The following is a 25,004-nucleotide window of genomic DNA, read 5'->3' as shown; positions in this document are numbered from 1 at the left end:
ACATTTATGGGCCAATCTCTGGATACACTTTAAAAATATAGATTTAATTTGTGGCCAAATCTCCGGGTAGTAAAAGGTGAGATAATATTTTATATGAAACAGGTAGATAAAATGTGGGCCAATTACTGATCGCTCAAAATCTTAAGTATTTAAAAATATGGCCTTTAAATACTTAAAATCACAAAAATCAGTTTTTGATAAATACATAGTTAAAGAAGAACTGGAAGTGAGCACTGAACATGCTAGGTGAATCACTCAATAAATAAATATAATAGGTTTGATACAAAATTTTTCTTTCCTCCAAGACACACAATGACATCATTACAAACTATTGGGCACATCTGTCTGCCGCCAATTTCAGGACCAGAAGATTTAATATCGTTTAGGTATATCAGTAATAATACTGGATAGAAAAGCAAAAAATGAAAAGAGAATACAAATAAGAAAAAATCGTTTTTGAAACGAATTTAAAACTCTTATCTTTTCGAGCACATAAAAGTCAGCTGTTCTTTTTCACACGAAATACAGACAGTAAGGAATAAAGTAAAGAAAAAATCAGTTAACATTATTATTATATATTATATACGATGTACCTAAATTCCACCTACCCAAATAGAATATTTGTATTTTTACATAAAATATAACCCAACATAGGTTTCTTCTATTATAAGTTATAACTTTTAACGTAACTAAATCTAGTATATTTAAAAATCTATATAAAAATGTATGAATTATTTATGATAAACTATGTGTTAAATCTAGTCCATTACCCGTATGATAAAGTTAGCCAAGAAGATCTGTCATTTCTACTATAGAATTATTGTTAATTTATTATCTTATTTTTTTTTTTTTGTTTTTTTTTTATTATTATTATCTATTTTACTTGTTTCTATGTTCTGCACTTATAATAAGTATCTTGTACTTTTTGTTAATATTACACCACTATTGTAACATAACATGGGCTCACACCCGTTTTATCTTTAATAAATAAATAAATAAATAAATAAATAAATACTAATATTCGTAAGCAGTCAATAGCCAATAGATATATCATTTAAAAATATAATTAATTCATGGTTAATATTAGTATTATCATAATAGATACAAAAAAGAATAACATAACTTTGTAAATATAATGCTACTAAATTTCGTTGAAGTTCTACGAAAAAAGTTGATTTTGAATAACTATTTATTTATGTGTACCTAAATAACACCCACAGAAATCTACAGGCATGCAAAAATATCGAACGTATATACTAAAAATACTAATAGTTAACTATTTATATATCTATATGTATGTTATAATGAAACATAAATTATAATGACAAATATATGAGTATTAGAATGTTAGTAAAAGTACGTAACTAATAAAAATCACTTTATTCATTAAAAAAAATGATACCAGGGTTAATTGGAAAGGTCGTAATTTACATACGATTGCCCACGCTTAAGCAGAGTGAACTTTTGAATCAATTTATTGTTAAGTATAGATACAAAATTGAAGAAAATACAATTTATTATTTAAAGTAGAATTGCTTCTTTTATTACCTGATATGTTTATAGTATGGTATTCTAAGCTCACATTGATTTTAATAATATAACATTTTAGAACATAATATATTTTAGTTTAATTTGAATTAAATTAAATATGTTAACGAACTATTGAACTTTTTTATATAAATATACACATTCATAAATTATTTAACACGTTTTATAAGATTATTTTTATATGGGTATTACTAAAATCGTTAAAAGTATGAAATTTCACAATGGTATTCATTAAAAAAAAATGCTTTTTAGTTTTTCATTAAAAATATATAATAATATCACAAAAATCAATTGAATATTTGAATATATATATTACTATAGTACTTATGCCTCGTGTATTATAAAATATAATATGCTGTATACATTAATTATGCATAATATTGTTTTTGGGAATTTTAATCACGATTCTTATTAAAATATAGATTAAATGTCTTTTAAATAATCTGTATTCAAAGAAATGTATACAATCATAAAAATATTTTAGTATATAAATTGTTTTTTTTTATTAATATTAATATAACTCTAGTTTTTTTAATGTTTTTTTTATTTTACCAGATGATTTGTCAGAAATATAAATTTTTATCATCCATCGTTAAGTGTAATGGCCGTGGTAATGTTAAAGATATTGAAATCGAAAACTGACTATAGCATTAAGTATGAAAGCGCTCTAATAATCCGGAATCAGTTATTTAAGGCATACTGTCATCAAAGTCCATTACACACCCAGAATCCATTAGTTTACGCATTACAGAATTCGATGTTTGTGAGCCCTGTTAATGCTTGGTACATTTAGAAGCTTGTATGTATCGGCGTTACATAAATTGACGACAGCAACGGTAATCTCACGCACAACAGCAGGTATACACGACGTTAATACAGACGCAGTGTATGTAACTCATAACATTTACATAGACTTGAGGGTTTAACGAGTGAAATAAACTTAACTCTCCAAATAAAAACATACGCATGAATAAATTTTCTATTTTTGTATCCTATAGATATTACTTATTAACAGTAAATATAATTTATAACAAAAAATAAAGCTCAAAAATAATAACTCAAAGCAATTTACATTATATAAGTATACATGTATTATTATTTCGGAATTATGATCAGTAATTTTATCTAATTATAAAATAACCTTATGTTAATCTAGTAATAAACTCTAAAATTAGTAAAATTGAAGAACTTAAAACAGTTTTATAAAATATTTAAGTAAAAATATTTAAGTTCATCAATACTTTTTTGAATTAAGTATTTGGAGAGTATGTATTTAAAATACTGTCATTCATTTATTTTTACTATAAATGAACTACTTTTATGTAAATAATTTTCAAAAGAATTATTCATTGAATTTAAGATTGTTTTTAGATTATAATTTTATTATATTACATATATTTATAATTTAATTACATTTATTTAACGTTTAATTATTTTATATTTCATTAACAACTATTTATTTTTTAATTAAATTAAAGTACTTTACAATTCAAATATAACAAAATTTTATATATTTTCATTTTTCAATATAAAATAAAGTAAGTAATTACAAGTTCTAATGATAAGTACTTACATTTGAAATGATTAATTACTAATTATAAAATTAATTGTCTTACCAAATTTTATAATTAAATAAGTAAAATTAATAGTATTTAAAAAAATATTTTAAATACCTTCTAAATGAATGTATTTGTATATTTATTTAAATACAATTTTAAAAATGTTTTTTACAAGACTGACTTAAAATATATTTTAAGTGCACATATTTAAATTGAAAAAGTATTTTAAAAATTACACATTTAAGAATGTGAATTGAGTGATTTATGTATTGGTGTGTCTTTAGAAGCAATAAAAAATCTTTAATCTTAAACTTAAAGGGTTGTTACCGGTGGAAAATTGTAACTAATTGATACTTCATAGAATAAAAAGAAAAATATTCTTTATACTTTTCAAGTTAATGAGGAGAAACAAAAACAATTACGGAATATTAATATTTTCTCAACATAAATTGTCGACTAAAACAAATTTAAATCCTGAGCGATGAATGTATTTTTTTACAATGATACTATGTATTTATAATTTTTATGTTTTTCTGTCATCACTTTTTGAGTTGTTGAAAATTATTCGATTTTCAATAATAGAGGTAGTTTCCAATGACAAATTTGATAATAATTATAGACATTTTCAAATTTGAATAAAATTACATGTTTTAACGCTGAATTACAATGTTAATTATTTTGTTATAAATCAAATACATAATTGATGGGGATTTAACCTACAGCATGTATTATAATATCATGAATTTTATAAAACGCAATGCCATTTTTGATTTAGTTCAAGATATTATCTATTTATAAATGAACCTATTTTTACTGTTTTAGGAAACTGTTAAAGAAAGATAATATTAAATTTTGAGTTATATAATTTGATAAAATATAGCAGTGTCTCTAAACCAGTGTGTTACCGAATAAATCTAAATGTGTTACAAATTAAATTAAATGACACAAAATATACTAACATTTTTGACACAATTTACAAAAACTAATAAAAAGTGTTTGAAAAAATGTCTATGATGATTAAAAATAATTTATCTGTTATTTACATAATTTAAATATTTTATATTATTAATTAAAATTAAATATTACACATTACCCATTATTTTTATTATTTTATTGTGTGTCGAAAAGTATGAAATATTTTAATAGTGTGTCGCCATAACATAAATTTTTAGATACATTGCAATTTATGGTATAAATATATATTATTATAATAATTAAATACTAATAATATAATAATTTCAGAAATAATTATATATCAACCTATACCGTAGTACTATAAGTAAAATAAATTACTTATATATAGTATGTGTATGATTTATCATTTCTATAAAAATCAGAATAAATAATACGTTTAATATACTGGTTTATTTCAAAGTCTGAGATACAAGACAAGGTTAGGTTAGGTTAGATTGCAAAAAATTGTTTTTGTAGTATTTTATGTGTACTACAACCAACATATCTTATCTATGCACATTATTCGATTAATAATTATTTTAAAAGTAATAATTATTTTACAAAGTATAAAACTTTTTTTAAGTTTGAATTACTATTATCATTAATTAACAAGATCCAAGAGCAAGTTGCTACATAGTATATACTATAATTATGAAGTACTATATTTTTATTTCCATCATACTATTATGAACTATTAAAAAAATTGTGAATTTAATTCTCTTATTTTAATTTTATAATCAGAAATTTGTACCTAATCATTCAATTTCCAGGTTATATAAGTGAAAATTTCAAATTGTTCAATAACCAAACTAAAAGAAAATATCAAGTTTTTTAAATATACACATATTTTACAATATATAGGTTAATTTGAAATCAATTTTATACAGTGGCTTTATGTGTAATACCTACTCCTTTTAGAACACTGTATTGATAAACAAGAATAAAAGTCAAAACAAACAAAAACACAAAAAAAAATAGATTTATTGTAAAACAATATTTAAATCAATATTTAAAAATTTAATGACTGTACTATTTGTACTAGATACATTACATACTATTAAATATAAATATTACTATAATTTATAAGTGTATATTATGATATATATATATATATTAATCAACATGTTTTCATAATTTATTATTGACTTTCACGCTTGTAGTAATGTTTCCCGTACATTTATTGCTCACAGATTTCATGGTTGACAGAAGATTGTATAGATAACTATATTATGTTATGTTATATTATACACTTTGACATAGTCGAAAGCATTTATATTATAAACAAAAGGCTTGCCATAATTTTTTACCATTAATGGTTAAGTGTTATTTTCCTAATCAGTGCTGGTAGGCGGTGTTTGGGTAGTGTGATTATTCATTTTCAGTCCAAAAAGTGAAAAAAAAAGAACATTTTCTAAAAATATTAAGAATTGACTATTGGATATAATTATAAATGATTACTACTTAATTATCACGCTAATTTATTTTACTTTTATTTAATTGTATTATAATAGTAAAATAACAATTGAATACTACGCAGTACTCGTATACCTACTAGTTTTATAAACATACTTTACATAATGTGTATAATGTATTCATAATATAATTATGATAATATCTGATCGTTAATACTTCAATAGTGTCTATTATAAAACTAAAACTCTTGTATCCCATCCTATTGATTTTTAGATTCTGAATGGAGTGATGAATGTATTGATTTTACAATGATATATGTTTTTTTTTCAATTTTTTTTTTCGTGTCTACTATCACGTTTTAGAGTAGTAGGTAATAGCGCTTTGATTTTTGACTTCATCCCCTCTTTGAAACGGAAAATTAATCTAGTTAGGACTTTTGAGGGAGGGGGGGATCAAAAGTAAAAAAATTTCAGTAGTTTTCATAGACGTCAGGAAAGGTTACGGAAAAACGGAAAATCTTATACGCATAACCAGTTTTCGACAAAATCGATTTTTTTTTATTTTGCTGTAACTTAAAAACGAGTTATTGTAAATAAATGAAATTTTCACAAAATGTTTATATTAGCGTTTTATATTTACGATTATATTTTTAAAATATTTAGAAGTTTTTTAAACTATTTATAGACCATTGAAATTTTCAATTTTTTTAAATTTTTTTTCTTGAAATACAGATTAGAAAACTTTACTTTCCAAAAAATCTTTAAAATTTAATAAAAGGTGTATTATAAGTTGTTCTTATTAAAGTAAAAAAAAAATCAAAAATCATTAGTTACAATTTTTATTTATAAGCATTAAAAGTTCAAATGTTTACGAAATATGTCAAAATCGCGAAAATTAGCAAGGAATTTTGAAGTTAAAAATTCATAAAATGTTTGTAATTTATATCTAAGGTTAAAAAACCCAACACAAGGTTAACTTTTTCTTCAAATAACTATAAAAAAAAAAACTCTAGCTATAATATAGGATATCCATCTCTCTATCTCTAATATACAACATAGCGATACCCACTTGCCCACCTTTTTTTCATTTGTAAATGTTGATAAAAATGTTTTCTTGGTCAAAAAGCTTGAAAACTTATATATTTAATACACCACTGCACAATTATCAAAAACACATTAGGGCAGTTTTTATTTCATAGATATAAAAAATTTTAATTTGGACAATATTAAATAAGTATTTTAAAAAATGAAATGATTTCTTATTATGTAGTAATTTTAAAAATATTAACCATAGGGACTTGACACTTTCACCATTACATATATTATTATTATTTTATATACATAGTGACATTTTTAAAATATTGAGACTGCTAAAATGTATTAATTAAATACATCTCATATGTTTTTTGAGTAAACACACGACATTTTAATACACGTACATAATTTAATACAAATTAAAAACAATAATCAGTAAAAAATAAATGACAAATTGATAAAACACTTTAATTTTGCTAAAAGCATTATTAGATTATTATGAGCAAACTTTGGCTAATTCTTTGTATGAAAATGGTAACTGAAAATACACAACCGATTATAGTGTCACGCCATCAACCGGAAGGTTAAATTTTCATATAACTCAAGACCAAAGGTTCAAAAACTTTTACTGATCAGCGATCACATTAAATATTCGATGTTCATTAATTTATTTTTAGAAAGTATTCCAATTATTAACTAAAATTTTAATACGGTATAATAATTGTTTATTACTAGTTACACTAGCTATTAGTGTTATTGCTAATTAAATAAGCAGAAGAAAATATGTGACACGCTGACAGCAAATAACAAAGTAGGTAACATCAAGTTAACACAAATTACAAGCAAAATAAAATAACTAAGTACGTTCTAAAAATACCTAAAACATTGATATTCTATGTAGAGCGATATAAAATTATGGATATTTTTTCTAAAATATAATATTAAAATTAATGGAATTATTTTTATTGGTTTTTTTTTTTTGAATCTGTGTCCCTAATAAGAACAGTGATGTGAATCTGGATTAATTAGCTATTATAATAAAATTATTGGATTGTCGTTTGCACCAACTATATATAACTATGTTATTAATATACGTTACAATATGAGTGGTTTATATAACTGGAATGTCTTTAATGTAAAAAATGAATAATGTAACTTGCCAATAGGATGGAAGGGGATCTCGATTACCAAGTCAAAAAAGTTAAAGAATTCGGATTTAACTTCAAATGAGCAAATTTTCAGGTCCAAGAAAATAAAATATACTTAAGAAGGTATTTTAGGTTATAGAAACAATCCATTGTCTGTTTCTAAACTAAAGGTTTTCAAAAACTAAAAAGATACCTGTGCAATAGTTCTTAATTTCTAACAAAAAAAAAAATCTGTGGAAAATATCAATTTGAATTGATTTAAACTAACATTAAATGATTCAATTCGATAAGGATTTTTATGCATAAATGTATAATATAAGTTCTATTTGTGCTTATTTATTTTTAAGACTTATATGTTAAAAACTTTGTTCTCCGGACTTTGGGAATTCATCAAAACTGTATATTAACTTGGTAAAACGATGAAAATAATTCAACTCTTATACAATCCACACATATTATTATAAACACGAGTTTATATTATTACGTAAAAGTTTAATATAACTCGTAAAGTACTCTACAACGTATGTTTCTATAAAGTTCTGTTAATTTACAGAAATACCATGAATAAAACTTGTTTCAGCCATTTTCAATTTACTGTGGTCTGTTATATCTCCTTTATTTTTTAAAAGTTAATCATACCTTATAAATGACAATACATAATTTATTTCTTAGACATTTTTATTTTTATAAAGAACTAAAAAGGAAATTAAAACAACAATGTTTTCCTAATATTTTTCTTCAGATTATAAAATAAAATAAAAAATGATATATTTGTTTGGTTGAAAATAGATAAACTAATAAAAATAAATGTATTTGATAATAATATGATAATCTTAATTAGAAAATATAGGATCCCATAAAACTATATAATTCATTCACAATTATTATAAGTGACATTGATAATTATTTAATATTAAAGTATTAATCAGCTATTCATCTATCTTTAAACTGGTATTGAATGTTTTAGTCATTATATATACTAACAAATATTTAGAAATATAGTTTAAAATTAGAATTACCTATCTATTATTTCATGAAAATTAGTTGATAGTCTTAAAAATAAACATGATAGATTATTAGATCAAATAAAAACAGTTAGTTACTGTTAGCACGTTAAATCAACATAAGAGGAACTTGGAACAAGAAAATTGTATCTATAGTGTATGATAATTATGGAAGCAGGGCATAGAAATAATAAGGTGATAGAAAGTACTAAAAAAAAATCGAAAATTGACCTTTTTGAAGTACCTTGTAAGTTTTAGTCTCAATTTCCAATCGATAATAGAGTTGTATAAAACTTTTGAAACTTTTTTCCTATCCAAAAAAAGTCAACGTCACAAAAATTATTATTACAAAACTAATACATTACTTTATTTAATCATAATCTAAAACGGTTTATTGTGATAAAAATATTTACTGAAAAAATGTTACATTTACCATCAAATTATTATTTACTATTATTTCATTAATATATAGTATATCGTACATAGTTGAATGATTCATTCATCAAACAACACTCATTAAATCAAAATAAAAAGAAAATTGATTTTATTTTAACTTGAAAACATTCGGGAAAATAAGAAAAAAATGTTTTCAAAAACACTAATAGATTTTGAAATAATGAGTATTGTTCAATAATACAATCACTCTGTTTACGTATAACAGTTATAAGTAAAATAATTTACCTATAAACCAACTGTATAAAGCTGATTTTAATTATTACTTATTATACATTCATCTATTGTATGCTATATTTTTTACTTCAACGGTTTTACTTTTAACATGGGTGCCTACATAGAAATACGAAAAACGTGCCTGCGTACGCTTTATCCAATCCACTATAATACGGCCACGCGGGACCACCTTGGTCATATTTTCCTACAAACATCACCAAACCAAGTTTCATCTGTATATCACAGTTAGTTATAGACTTAAAATTATAGGTATCTACCTACCGACTATAATTATTTTAATTGTTTTCTCTCAATCAGGAGTAGGTTATCCTGATTAAACAAGCTACACTCAAACCAAGAAGCTCCAGAAGTTATAATTACCTAATGAAATACGTACAATATAATACGAGTGTATAACAAAATGTCTATGACGATAGACTTATATAATATAATAATACTTATACTATAATATACTCAAGGCATATTTTCACATTTTATTTACGTGAATTTTCTATTTTTTTTTATACCAGTAGATATGCGTATTCGTGCTTATGTGTATATAACCAACATAACATGAATGCGTCTAAATTATCAAATTTACTTGATACATTCCACCCCTAGAACAAGAAAATCACATCTCAAAATTTAAAGTTTTGAGAAAAATTGATTTTAAATTTGAACCTAAGATACTTTAATGAGTTTTTTACTTATACGTTTGAAATTAAACACTTAAATACTTGCAATCATACTTTACATTATTATTTTTCAAATATTATTAAATTCACTCTTAAACCTAAAAATTTAGACTTGTGGTCATTTACAATTTTTAAAGTAAATGCAAGACTACCATATTTTGAGATATGACTGTATTGCATACAGAAATTGATTTTTAAATGGCTACTTATTAAAATATGACAGTATTGAATTTAAGCCTAGTGCTGCACTATCACAAATTATAAAATTCAATAATGCTACAACTCTAAATATTGTTGTTTTGCACTCAACATATCACACGATAATTAGTTTTTATTCAGTACAAGAACACCACAAGTCAAAATAAGGCAGTCTTGAATTTTGACTTCAGTAATAATTTGGATAAATTAAAATAAGTATACTGCCATAAAGTAAATATGGCTCTTTTGTATTGAAAATTAACTAAAAATTTTAATAATTCAATATTGACACATCTCTATAGTGGCTAAATGAAAATTATATTGAATGTGGCGGTTTTGAATTTTATAGAGCTTATTTTTCTCTATTCAACAGTAGTCATAACTCAAAGTTGATAAATTTTGAGTTGTGGTAGTCTTGTTCTAGAGGTGCAAATTGTCATTTTAACCGTTTAATTACTATACTATTACGTTGTATAATAGGCAGCCGCCATATCGTCGGTATATTTTACCCGTCTAAAACTCAGAACCAATACGGAATAAAATATATAAAACTTAAAAGTTATAACCAATTGCAGGAACTACATATGTGAATAAACACTATGTAAACGGTGACAATAAAATAATTAATAATATAAACAATGATAATGCGGGACGGCAGTACGGCATACAATAATGTGCCATCGTCCAAAGTGGGTACTAACAACGTTTTATCGTTCATTTAGTTAGGATAGCTACTGGTTTCCGCATCTCACGCCGCGCCGTGCTTTATAACATATTAATTTCGATTTCGTACGGACGCTTAAGCAACGACGCATCGTTTCAAACAATTTAACTATTTTTTTCTAGAACTATCACCTCAGCTATACACTCAATACAATTTAGATTCATTGAAACAATTTTATTTTTAACAGACTATGTTAATATGTGTACTTGCTACGTTTGCAGCCGACAGAAGGTGAACGAAACTAATTTTATAAAGACAAATGTCATAGACGAAATAAATATGTGTGATACCAAGTGACGTATAAATACACAAGCATAGCAATATAAAAAAGTATGGCTTTCAGAAATAAAATTACAAATAATTTACTAAAAAAACTATTAAGTCCTATAATTAAGGGGAGAGAAAAATTGAATTGGTACGAAACACTAATTACTAAAAATACAAGAAAAAATTACATATCTTAAAGTATAGTATAAAATATTAAATACTCAAGAAATTATATTAAAAATAAACTTATTATCTGATGATTATAATCCAGTTAATCATAAATTTCTTTATCACCCTAAGTATTTTTGTGAAACCATGGTACACCAATATATTTAAGTTCAATTTTTTCAACTGTAATATATAAGACAATATAAATCCATACAAATTTCACAAAATTTAAAAATTAAATGGAATGCAATTTATCTATTCTTTAGATACTTTTTTTTTAAAATAAACACCTATCTGTTAGGTTAAGTATAATTTTCAACGGAGATAATTCAAATGCTAGGCAGATTTAAGGCGTAATAATGTGTACAATGAAAATATATAGTGCATAGATCTACTGTGTGCGCAGTAATGGTAAATTAAGGTTTTATATAATTTTTTAAACCGTCCAAAGATATAATATAACATTTAACATTATTGTTTTTTTTTTTACTACAATATTATGTAACTAAGCAAGACTGTGAGAAACTAGATATTTCCTAATAGTCTCAATCTTTATAAATAGTTAAAAGCTAAGTAATCTATCTTAGAATATTTTGATCTCTATAGGATAAGCTTATTCCTCAAATGTATTTTAAATATCATTATTTTCAAACGTTTTCAACATATTAAATAACTTACTAAATATATTTAAAAAATATTTTGGTTATAATTTATTCAGGTACTTTTAAATATCTGGTTGTTATAATAATACATAGGTAATAAAATATATATCTATACAATGCTCATGTAAACTTTAAATTATAAGTAAAGTATAAGTTGTTAAGAAAATATCAAATTATTATTTTATTCTTATTAGAAATATAGAAAAAAAATGTACAATCTGTAAACAAATGTAATACAATAAGTAATCGTGTTAACATTTTTTTTAACTATAGGTTGGATAGCGGAAGGAAGGACCGCCCATTGATACTACTTCCAAAATTATTATTTATAACTATGTCCTATAGGCCCCATAGTATGGGGTAGAATTCTGAAATTAGTGTAAAACTTTAAAGATGAAAAAAAATATAAAAAGGTTATAATGTCAAAATATTTTTCCAAGTAAAACATCAATTAATTGTAAAATTTAAAATGTTTATAATTTAATTATATTAGACATATATACATGTGCAAAAATATATAATAAATGCACATGTGGCTTTATCCTATATAGATGCATAATATAATATATATTATTAATATCTACGTTTTGTATTATCACAAAATACATTTTGAAAAATCTTACCTGTCACTATGAAAATTTTGAAACTCCTTTTCGAATTGGTCCATGACGCCATCGTGAGCGAAAAAATGTAATAACAATCCGGAGAAATCGATACAAAAATTATTGGAAGGTGTATGCAAATGAAATAAATACACTAAATCGCAACGATTGGAAAACTTCTATCCGTTGCACATGTTACGAAATGGATTACGTTGCAAGTTTCATTTTAAGAAAGAAAATAACGTAATTCGTGGACTAGATAAAAAGGAAAAACCCCAAAAGACCCGTCTTTACCCGTAGAGCACACTGGCACGCGGCGCGTTCAGACGAAAACTGAACGTGCTCAAATCTCTGGTAGCCCGCGCGCGCGATATCTGCCGCCGGTTTAGCACGCACGCGGTCATGGTCGGGCGACTGGTGATTGGTGAATGCAGTTGGTTACCTAAAGATAACGGATAACTACACGACGTGTGATAACACTGATAACGTGTCCGTTGTTGATGTGCTAGTCGAAAAGAGTATCAACATTTGACATCGTCATTAATAATCTAAATAATATCTAATATAATGATCATTAATATATTTTTTAACGTTATGTTTGTGTGTAACAAAATTAAGCTTATAATAATATAATATTTTATTATTTGTTGTGACATTCCGGAATTATTTTTTTAATACTGATAAGGGTTGAAGACGCTCACATTATGGACGGCCAATTGATAGATTTACTGTTTCCAGACGGAATACCAGGTAATTAGAATAATTGACACTGATCCAACGAATCAGTAGGTACATAGGTAAAAGTATTACAAGATATGAAGTTCGTTGTAATTATTCTGCAGTTAAAATCTGAGATTACATATGACATATCTACCTAATTGAAATTTGTTCCAAATATTCAATCATGTTCTATGTTCATAATGTGATAGCTCATTTTCTAGAAAATGTTATAATCAGTTAATTACATTCTTTACCAGAAATTTCAATTCTTTTATTAACTATCTTTATCTATCTTCTAATTATGTATTAATTGATACAGTGCATTAGACGTGTGCATAATATGCCACACCGACGTTGCACCAACTGAGTTAAAATCTTACGGGTACTATAATTATATAATATTCAGAGCCTTGGTAAACCTAGGCAAATCGACTATTACTTGGTAGTCCCATTTTATATTTTTACGGCTATTTTCATGATTACCACTCAAGACTACCTCCTTTATCGCGACTACCACAATTAGCTGTATGATATCCATGTGCTACGTTCTAGTGTAGCAATTCACAATTGTTATATTATCTATTATTTTATTTGTGGATTTTCCATTTTTTACCTCTATTATTTTTGTATTTACTATAATTATTATTTTTTTGTTTTTAGTGACCATACGCCACATATGTAGCGTGTGTTGTGTAATACATTACAAATGATTACTGGGTATTTAAATCCTTTTTTATGTATATAATTCGAATATAGCCATCCCAACAATACTTATTGATTAAAAAAAATATCAAAGAATTAAATATGCAGGTGCATTATACAAATATAAATATTAAATAAAACTAAGGCAGTCTGTGATAATAGGAAAATGTGCAAATTTTAGTAATCTTAGATAACAGGATTGTGATGTTTCATAAAACAACCGCGGTAGTCTTATATAACATAGGTAGTCGCGAAAATAGCCGTAGTCTCGTATAACAAGAAATTTAATAAAAATGAATTCACATGAAAACAAAATTATAGTCCAACCTAATACTTATACCTAAACTACTTACTATTTATGTAATTATATTTTATACTTTATATTAAATGTAAATTTATAATTTTATATTGTTTTAGATGATGTAAAAACTGATCCAAACATTAAAAATTATTTAGATCATCTTGGAAAGTGCACTGCAGAAGAATTAAGTATTTACTCATAGTATATATTTAATTATAAATCACTATTAAATGTATATATTTTTTTTAGGTAAGGAACATAAGTCATTAGAAGATAAAAATGACATCATTGTTAAAATGGTTAAAGATTTAGCTTTAAATAACTACAAAACATTTGTGAAGACTTCACATTGTTATGAGTCTGTATATAATAAATTTGATGATACACAACAAAAAACTATCACATTAGATAATTATTTATTAAAACTTAAAACCGAATGTCAAGAAATGTTACATCAGTGGGCAGATGTTAAAGAAAAACGCCATCGTAATACTTTAGCTATGGTTTGGAACTCCCGTATTATGCATCATGCTCTAGAACTTCCACAGCTCATGTTATCCTGTATTCAAAATAAACTGTATGAAGAAGCACTAAAACTGGCAAATCATGCTAAACATTTACCCAATAATATACCAGCTGTAAAGGTTAGTAGTACTTAATGTCATAATAAACAATGTAAAATTTAATTGTATCAAATTTTATAAATTCTTAGTTGTTACATGATGAAGTAGAAAAACATCGTTTAACGTTGATGTCAGCACTTTGTCAAGAATTAAGAACTGATTTAGAATTACCACTATGTATGCGTATTGTTCGACTATTAAGAACATTAAATTTAATAAATGAAGAACAGTTGGCTGTTAAGTTTTTACAGACTAGAAATGCATGGTTTAATTCTAAATTAGAAAATATTCCTGATGAAAGCAGTAAGTAGATTTTGTGTTGATATGTTTGTTGAAATTAGATAATAATATTTTGTATTTATAGGTAGTCAACACCTATTAGAAACTATTGAGGTATCGCGATCTTGTCTTTCAAATATAGCTACACAATACAACCTAATATTTTGCTCTGAAGATAATTCTTCTGATACTGGATCATCAAAACTACAGTTCTATTATTCTTGGACCAATCAAAAGGTTTCAGTTAACAGTATAAAAAAAATATATTATCTTATTTATTTCATTAACAAATTATATGTGTACATGTTTCTAGGTATGTCAATTTATTAATATACTTAAAAAAGATCTTCCAAACTGTCGACCATCATCTTTAGAGACAATTTTCACACAATGTATGTACTTTGGGCAATCATTGGGACATATTGGAACTGATTTCAGAGGTCTCATAGCACCTGTTTTTATCAATGTGACTGTAAAAAGATTTTCAGACTTATTAAAAATGACAGAAATTACTTGGCTAACAGATTTACAAACATTTTTAAAAACAAATATTAAGAATGTTGGAATGAACCAAACTCACGATGAAGTAAGACATCTAAGTACCTAACATATTTTTAATAAATACTTAAATTTAAATTTTATTAGGTAGATGATATACCATCACCCGTATTTGAATATTATCCTTTGGCAAAATTTTGTAATGGTGTAATGAGTGCTCTCAATGACCTAGGAGAGTATGCTCCTTATGCAGCTGCCGATGAAATCACCAAATGTTTACATACTACATTACATAATGCGTCCTGTGCATTATTTTCTATGTATTATCAAGATGATTTTAAAAGCTATGATGAAGTAAAGATTATTAATTATATTATTATTATTTAGTGTAAACTAAAGTAAGAAAAAAATTGTCTACATTAATAATAGCAATTAAATTAACTTATCCCTTTTTTCTGTTACTGTAAATTAATAGATTTATTAGAAGTTTTATTTAAGTAAAAAACTTAAACAAAGTGATTCTGTAAATGAAAATTATTACATAAAAATCAAAAAATTTTTGTACAAACCAACATAATTCATAAATTAATAAAAATTAAATTCTACTATTTTTACACAAAATTTGACATTCTATTATAAATATTTAAGTAAATTTAATAAGTTGTTACACTCAAATTATGCCCAAATTATCTTCCTAAAGCTATTTATGATTATACAATAAATAAATGTCAGTCATTTTGATTTTACATTTAAAACGAGGATTGAAATAATAAATAATACCTAAATATTACTTCAATAAAAGTTTTAATAGATTTATTATTTATAGGGTGACAAAAAAATATTTGGACAACTCTGCATTTGTTTTTCAACTGATGTTGTTCCATATGTACAAAGATGTTTACACAAAGTATATGAACCAGCTAGTATAGCTGCTTTCATTGGAGTTACAATAACATCACTTCAAAAAGAGGTATTTTTATTAAATACTACAATTGTTGATATAATAATTTAGTTAAATATTTTGTTTAATTAAGTAAGTTTAGATGGGTTATTTTGTCATATGTGGTGACCATAAATTGCGGTCTACCTACGATTACGAGATCCTTGTGGTATGCACTCTACTAAATGATTTATATCTTTATTATCATGACTTTATTGTAATAAAGATTAGCACTATTTCCCTGCGTGCTATACTTTTTTTATCGTATATTAAGTTAACATTAGTTAATAATACTTGGATTCACACAGGGTTTTCTATTTTATTGATACATTTAACACATTTTTGAGGGACACAAAACAAGTATTTCAATATTTCAATATTTTATTTAAGTACAATATTTGTTTTTAATTGCCTTTTTTTATATTTATAATTATTTATTATAACGAATAACATAACAATGGTGAAAAATAATATAATTATATTTAAAAAATAATTTTTGTTTATCATTTAAACTACTTTTACATCATTCACTTATTACAAAATTGTCTAAAATTTAAATATAGTTAGTTATAAAATGATAAATACGATAGAGTACATACGACAAAATAATGACAGATGTGTAGTTAAATTATATAAATTGATGAAAATTCAAAAAAAAAATAATTAATTTGTGAAAATAATTTATAGTGATGCATAAAACTAAAAATTTTAGTATCACTTTCATAGATCACATATTTAAATACAATCTTTTTTTTTAAGTTTTCCTGACAGTCATGTAATTCATTGTTGTTATAGTATTTTTTTCTTTTTCAAATTGTACAATTAATAAATTAAAATAACTTACAAAAATATACATAACATAATAATTAATAAGATATAGGTAGTGTGAAAATAATAATATATAATAATATTTTTATTGTTATTTTTTTTTTATATATATATATTAAATTATTATTGATTAAGTGAGAATATTGCAATCACTGAGTTTGGAATATTGTGCACTTTTTGCATGATATTCTGTGTATAGTTTTTAACTAAAAGAAATTTGAATTCTGTGTGAAAGGCATCATTTCTAAGAACCAGACGCATTTGACATTATTTGTAGTATATTGGACTAGAAAACTTGAATTTTATTTATATGAGTTTTGGCGCAGCTGCCCCAGATATGGACTCCATAGAATACTAAGCGTATTAGAATTTATTTGTAAAAAAGCAGGGAGTATTTTCATCTTAAAGCAGTGTGACAATTGATTAAAGGATAATGTATTTTAAGTCATTGGTACCATTGTTATAGTTTTGAAAAAATGTGTGGGTTTCAAATTTATTTTTTATTTTTTATCTAGGTTAACTTTTAAATATTTCATAGTTTTAGGTAGATGAAGTGTGAATAATATTGCCATACTTTTTGAGGAGTTTAGAATAAATTAATTTCTGAGTTAATACGGACTAAGAAACTGCGATCAGGGACGAAAGATTTTATAAGATTATAAATTGCAGACAGAATATTTAGTATTTTTAACTTTATAAGAGACTGTCATGCTAGATGCAATCAAATTCTTGTACAATACCTAAAAAATACTGCACTAGTATAGAATTTTCTTTCAATACTATTTTTTATGTGGTTGAATGTTTTGATTTAAAACCAAATTTATGGTGTGGATTGGCTTCAGTTGCATTTAGGTGCAGTGGAGAAGCTTAAGTTTTTAGTTGGGGAGACATTGAATAAAATGATTAGTGTCATAATACGCTTGGATTCCTCCCTTTTTATTTTACCTATTTGATAATACTTTTTTTTTCGTATGAGTAATTAATAATTCCATCATTCAAAATGACATAAATTAAATCATTAGCCACTTAGGTTGTAGTAGGCTATCAGTAATAGCAATTTACAGAGGACGATGGCGTGACAACGCGATGGTGATGTCGATAATTGAAGAAATACAAATAGCGAGATGTGTCTCATAGCAAAGATAGTAAACCCCATTTATATTTAAATTCCCTCTGTACCCGTGCGCCCATAATTGTTGCATTGCAATGTCTCTTTGATAATACAATAATATAATATTTGGAATGACCCGCACGGCCCTATTGCGCGCATCCAATCTATTTTAATAATTCTTAAAGACTATAACTGTACAACAAAAAACCAATTTTAACAAATATTAAAACATATATCATTTTTATAATATAAATAATGTTAAAATTTGTAAATATTTTATTAAACAAAATAATTTGTCCTGTGTTCTAATTTCTTAGTGTGTAGACGTTATCTCATTGTCTCCTATGATGCTTTGCCACTGTTTAGGTGGTTTATTAATCTGGTATATATGATTTTTGAAACTGAAGTTAGTAGACTTACATAATATCTTAAAATCTAATACCTATCTAATGTGATTAAAAGTGTCTAATGAAATTTTATATGAGTTTACCCATAACGTTTATCTAAATTTTTCTTGATTATTTATTATTTTTAATAAAAATATGTTTTATTGAATTAAACATTTTTAAGTTGTCTGAAAATATTAATAATTTTACTAGTGTAGAATATTGTGTTACCATTTTTTTTTTTTTTTTTTTTTTTTTTTTTTAAGAAATTAATAATTTATGTATCTTTTTTACAGAATTTAACATACATTGATTCAGAAATTATTAATGAACCTATCAAAGAATTATTGGATGAATTCGAAAATGTTTCTGTGCTGAATAACATATCAACAGATTAAACGGCTACATATTATAGCTTTAATTCATCTGCAACTCTTTGATAATTTGAATTACTTTATGACTTAATTTATTTTGTTTATTAAATAAAAGTTATTTATACTATTTATATTACTTATAGCTTATAGATTTATTTTTAATCAAATGTTAATAAACTTATAGTCTTTATTATTATTTTCATTATCATTATTGTATTATTGCCTTGTTATTTATGTTTATTTAAACTTATCTCTTAAAATAAAATAATTTTTAATGTAGATTATTTTATGCCAAAACTTGTATTTCTTGCCAATTGTTGTGCCAATTTACTTAGTGATGAAATTTGAACTCGTGATATCTTTTCCAATATCTTTTACCAATAGTACCTCCTTATTCTTCCTAACTTTTAGTTAGGACAATGATCAATTCAAACCAAATATTTCAACACCTAGGATTTTTTTAACTGCGTAGGTCGCGTACCTTAATAGGACGTCAGTAATCGCGTGGATTACAATTGTAATCCATTTATTTTTGGTTCTTTTTAATAGGTTCTAAGTTTTTATTGAAGATTATAAATTATAATTATACACTAAGTACATACTGACAAATTTAGTGAAATGAAGAAAACATTTTTATTTTTATTTTTTACTTAAGAATATGAATTTTAACTTAATGAGAATAAATAATAATTTATTAGAATTTGTTTTCTTAAATTGCAATGCTATTCAATGTAATTAAATTCTTATAATATTCCTGTATAAACATATTAATATTTGAGTATATTACATATACCTTAACTCTCTATAAAAAAAATTACGAAAAACAAGAGTACAATATAATTTTTTACATTTTAAATCTTTTAATCATAAAAAAAATACATTTTTATTGAGTTGAATTATTTGAAATCGATTCCTCACTCTGTTCTTGATCACAACACCCAATGCAAATGTATTTCAAATGATCTGGACACACCCATATAAAACAACATTCTCATGAATTCCTCGTACTTTTGTTTTTTAATAATTATGATTAAAAAATAAACGCGCGGCATACACTGGTAATCCGACAAACTTTGAACCCTGATAACAACGACAACTTCTGCGACCCTTATTCGAAAACGAATTAATTATATTAAGCAATATGTCATTCGAAGGTACTGAAAAGATGAAATAATTATATAGGTTTTCAAAATACGAAAAAAAAATTTATTTTATAATGGATTACAATAGTAATCCGCGTGACCTACGCAGGGTTAAATATCAAATATTAATTATTAAAAAGTTGAAAATTCAATCTTATGTAGGTCATAGACTAGTGATTTCCAACCCATGGTATACAATTTGTATGTGAAACAAAATTTATAAAAATACAATTAAAGGATACTTATATCATTTCGTTTTATTTTTATTATTAAATTTTATTTTTAAATTATTGATGGCCTATTGAAGATAAAAGGTTCACTAGATCAAATAGTAAAATATTTACAAAAACTACGAACATTTTACAGAAATCTATTTATGTTTATTTTGATAGGAGTGTTGTCATTGCACAATATTACAGTCTAGTTACATACATACTTATATAATTTTATATAAATATAAAGTATATTACTGCATTGCATTTACATAATATTTGATATATTGTCTATATTAAATTATTTAAAAACATTGGTATTCAATTCCCTGAATGGAGTAGAAACTTAATTGTATGTAAAATACAATGTAATTATTGAATTACCGACTTACAATGTTACAACTCATGATCATGTTAAGCAAATAAAATTATATGAATATTAAGTGATATCTAAGTTACTAACATAGGTAATTAGTAGGGCTCGGATTTATGTGTATTTATGAAACCAAATTATGTATTTTACTAATATGATTTATTTATTAATATTTAATTATAATAATATATCCATATGAGTTTCTAATAAAACAAATTATATTTTAAATAGTAAAATTATTAAAAAAAATGTGTTATAAATTATAAAATATAAATACAAAAAGCTAAAAAAAATTAATTATCTTGATTACAATTTATGATATTTTTGAAATTTTAAAATTCAAAAGATCTTCGATTTGGTCGTAAAATTGCCTTATACGGACTAAATTATCTTTCGACTTCCACTGATGTAATTGAACAGTATAGCATTTTGACTATGTCTGAAGGAGTAAGTTATATTTACCGTAAATTAAGTTCAATAATTGGTATTATTTTGTTACTATTTTGTACTTATGGAAATATTGGAAATTGTCTGTATTGAAAAATACAATTGTACATAATTAATAATTATTAAAAAATCGTAAATGAACAAATTGTCAAAATATGTAGGAAAAAACGGAATTATTGAGAAATATGTAAAAACATGTACCTACTTATGACAAAATATGTAAAAATATGTAAAATAAAATATAGTTAATTTCATTGGAAATTCTTTGAAACTAATTTATCACTCACTTCAATTAATTTATCAAGTCACAGTAAAAATATGTATTTACATATAAATCCGAGCCGTAGTAATTAATAATTACTATTTACTGGTAAATATCTAACATTAATAAATTATTTTATTTTTTATTTAAGTTACTTATGTCCAACATTATAAATCAGAATTCTTATTAGACTAATAAATAACAAAATATAATACCAGCTATTTACCATAATATTACCGGATTTAGTAAATTGAGTCCCCTGTAAAAAAAAAATAAAGCGGTGAATTCAGTCCTTTATAAAATATTTATTCTGGTAAATTAATAATGCTTATAATAATTAGTACCTATTTTCTAAATTAATAATAATAATAGGTAATCAATGTCAAATTTTGAATGAATAACACATAATATAATAATTAATAATGTCAATAATAATAATAATAATAATAATAGGTAAATAATGTTAACTTTTGAATGAATAATACATAATAAAAAATAAAAATGTTTGAAAAGGTACTTTCCTCTGAATTTCGTTTTTTTATAATTTGTACTTAAGCCAAAGCGTTTATTTTTTTCCACCAACTTTGTCCAAGGTGAAAACGACAACCTTTAATATTAATTGCTGGCCAAACTTGTTGCGCGGCATTATGTATAGATTTTTCAAAGTCAATTAAACATATTTTGGTGAAAACGTTAAACCAACAATTGTACACTAATCCATCGTATAAATAAAAAATAAGAATAAAATTTAGTTTCCTTATTTGGCAATAAAAAAAAAAACTAACTAGGACATACATTTCATTCACAAGTGCGTGAATCGTAAAGATTTGTAACAAATGTTTGGGACAACTTTTAAAAATACCGTCAACGTATATCGTATTTCTATCACATAAAACCATTAAGTTGGATGTTGTTGAAAATCCGAAAATATTATTATCGTTATCATTAACCATTAGAAAAGATTCGTCCGTATTTGTTTTAATTATTATTTTATTAATAACTTCATGCGTTTCAGTTTTTGGTAAATTAGAGTGGACAGTATGATCGAATATTTCGTATATTTCTTTTAATAAGAGCCGTATCTGACAAGTTAATGTATTTACGTTTTCTCTTTGTAATTCGGAATGTAAAGGTTTAGATGGCTTACTTGAAATATCTTTGACAGCTTTTCGTTTGAGACTATTGCTAAGTCTTTGCAGGTTCATAGCCTTTCATCTGGTTTATTGTGTTGGTGATCTTCAAAATTATCAATAACTGTGTTGGAATCATTGATTTTCAAATAGCACTTACATGAACTTACATTACTTGAGGAAAAAGTCCACTGCTTGACTTCATTCTTTAACATTTTATGGAACCGAAATTTGTAACCATTAGAAATAAAAATTGTTTTATTACGTTCATTATAATGTTGATATAAATGTGCTTATATGCTCGCAATAATTAATGGTGCACGACTGTACATTTAGGTAATTTTTAAAACTAGTCTAATATTATACGAAGGACTCAATTCACCGATTTTGAAAAACAGTAATTTAGTTTGGAACTCAATTAACCTATGCCCATTATTATAAGTGCCCAGTGATGTATACCTAGATTATTTATGGGAGAAAGGGGGTTGATTTTCTATTATTTTTAATAGGCAGGCTGATATGAAAAAAGAAAAAAATTGCTATTAGGATTGGGACAAGAATTGAAATAAAATAGTTGGCTGAATATTGCGCAATATATACAAATACGCGCAGTAGATTCTTATAACATCGAACGTCGTTATTTCGAATTACATTGAAATCCCCTTAAAACTACCATTACACTTAATAGCGTTTTGCTTTCGTAACTCGAAATAAAATTAATCGTTTTTCGTTATCTCGAATACACAAATAATATTTTCATTTGGTACGGTAAAAACAAAAAATTAAGTGTTATATTTAGTATAGTGGTTATGATTTCACGCATTGGTAGTCAATAATAAATTGTAGTCATTTCTATTTCGTATACAAATAGTGAAATGGAAAATAAGCGTAAATTAAATGTCCTTACAATTAATTTTTATTAATTTTTACATTCTTTTAAAAACAAAAGTAATATTAAACAAACCATAATAATAAATCAAAAAAAAAAAAATTTATTCATTATTGTAGTACATGTAGTATATGTACCTAGTACTTAAAGTATTCAAATTATTTACCAATTTTTTTTAAAGATTTTAATAAAATTCGATACCTCGAATTTTTTCCTGCTCTTGAGATTTGACATAGGTAACGAGAATCTACTATATATTAACAAATAAAAATTTGTAATATAATTTAATAGATATATATTAATACTATTTTTATTTATTTTTAAGGATTACGGAATTATAGAAGTAAAATAATATAATCTTTGTCTACGTTGTGCTAGTCTGTTAACAATTTGTAGTGGATCAACAATGACATCTCTATTCTCATGAATATTTAAAAGGGCTAACCTAGTGAAATGCACTTGTCCCACAATGTTCCTTTGGCATGTTTTTAGACGCTTTAACGTTGAAAAGGATCGTTCTGCACTTGCAACGGTTACTTTCAGGAAGTGTAGCCAACATTTTTACAAGCTTATTAATGAGAGCCGAAAGGGAAAAATTATTTATTACATGTTATAATGTTTCAACTGCAGTTAAATCGTCATTATTATCTTCCCAATATTTATAAACAATTATTAAAAATTATTAGTGGCTACCCCGTTTGCGATCGCTGGCCGACAACAGTATTTTGAAGCAAATATAAGATTATTGCCCATTAGGTAGGTATCTACCTAGATCAGTGTTTCTCAAACTGTGGTACGCATACCCCTTGGGGGTACTCGAAATTTTTTAAGGGGTACAAGTCTGGCCAACATATATGTAAGTCTTTACATTTTTTTTATATATATTTTAGTTTAGTTACTAAGAAGGGGTACCCAAAAAAATGTATTGATAAAAAGGGGTACAGTGTTTATAAAAGTTTGAGAATCGTTGACCTAGATAAATTATAGAGAATTTTACATTTACATACCAAACGCAATGTCGCAAAATTGTATCACTACAATATTTATGTTCTGTCTTTACTCAAATAAGGAGTATTCATTAAAATTCGCCAATATGTATTTTTTTTTTTAATTAAAAATAATTTTTACCATTTGGTACAATT

The 25,004-nt window shown here is 24.8% G+C and overlaps 2 protein-coding genes across 2 annotated transcripts in view; one reads left to right on the top strand and one right to left on the bottom strand.

Annotated features, from left to right (window-relative positions):
- Positions 1-12,960, bottom strand: part of LOC113556787 (neural cell adhesion molecule 1-like) — a 159,139-nt gene extending 146,179 nt beyond the window's left edge. Inside the window, exon 1 of the mRNA XM_026961938.2 lies at positions 12,667-12,960. Within this exon, the coding sequence (XP_026817739.1) occupies positions 12,667-12,718 (52 nt within the window). The 5' untranslated portion in view covers positions 12,719-12,960. The remainder of the gene's footprint in view (positions 1-12,666) is intronic.
- Positions 12,961-13,153: 193 nt separating this feature from the next.
- LOC113556512 (conserved oligomeric Golgi complex subunit 8) lies at positions 13,154-19,545 on the top strand. Its single transcript, XM_026961507.1, has 9 exons — positions 13,154-13,395; positions 14,485-14,556; positions 14,618-15,012; positions 15,081-15,294; positions 15,356-15,507; positions 15,584-15,856; positions 15,916-16,122; positions 16,595-16,738; positions 19,330-19,545. The coding sequence occupies exons 1-9, from the start codon at positions 13,350-13,352 to the stop codon at positions 19,429-19,431; spliced, it is 1,605 nt and encodes a 534-aa protein (XP_026817308.1). The 5' UTR covers positions 13,154-13,349; the 3' UTR covers positions 19,432-19,545.
- The last annotated feature ends 5,459 nt before the right edge of the window (positions 19,546-25,004 follow it).

This window comes from Rhopalosiphum maidis, chromosome 1, assembly GCF_003676215.2.
Source record: "Rhopalosiphum maidis isolate BTI-1 chromosome 1, ASM367621v3, whole genome shotgun sequence".
Taxonomy (NCBI): Eukaryota; Metazoa; Arthropoda; class Insecta; order Hemiptera; family Aphididae; genus Rhopalosiphum; species Rhopalosiphum maidis.
Note: the sequence above shows the minus strand (reverse complement) of the source record. Positions and strands in the feature narration are given on the sequence as shown.

What these genes read in the sequence shown, in the direction of transcription:
- LOC113556512 (XM_026961507.1), top strand. Translation starts at nt 13,350, where the DNA reads ATGGACGGCCAATTGATAGATTTACTGTTTCCAGACGGAATACCAG. An exon ending in GTTTCCAGACGGAATACCAG is followed by an intron (nt 13,396 to 14,484) that starts GTAATTAGAATA and finishes ATATTGTTTTAG; the next exon opens with ATGATGTAAAAACTGATCCA. An exon ending in ATTCTTGGACCAATCAAAAG is followed by an intron (nt 15,508 to 15,583) that starts GTTTCAGTTAAC and finishes ACATGTTTCTAG; the next exon opens with GTATGTCAATTTATTAATAT.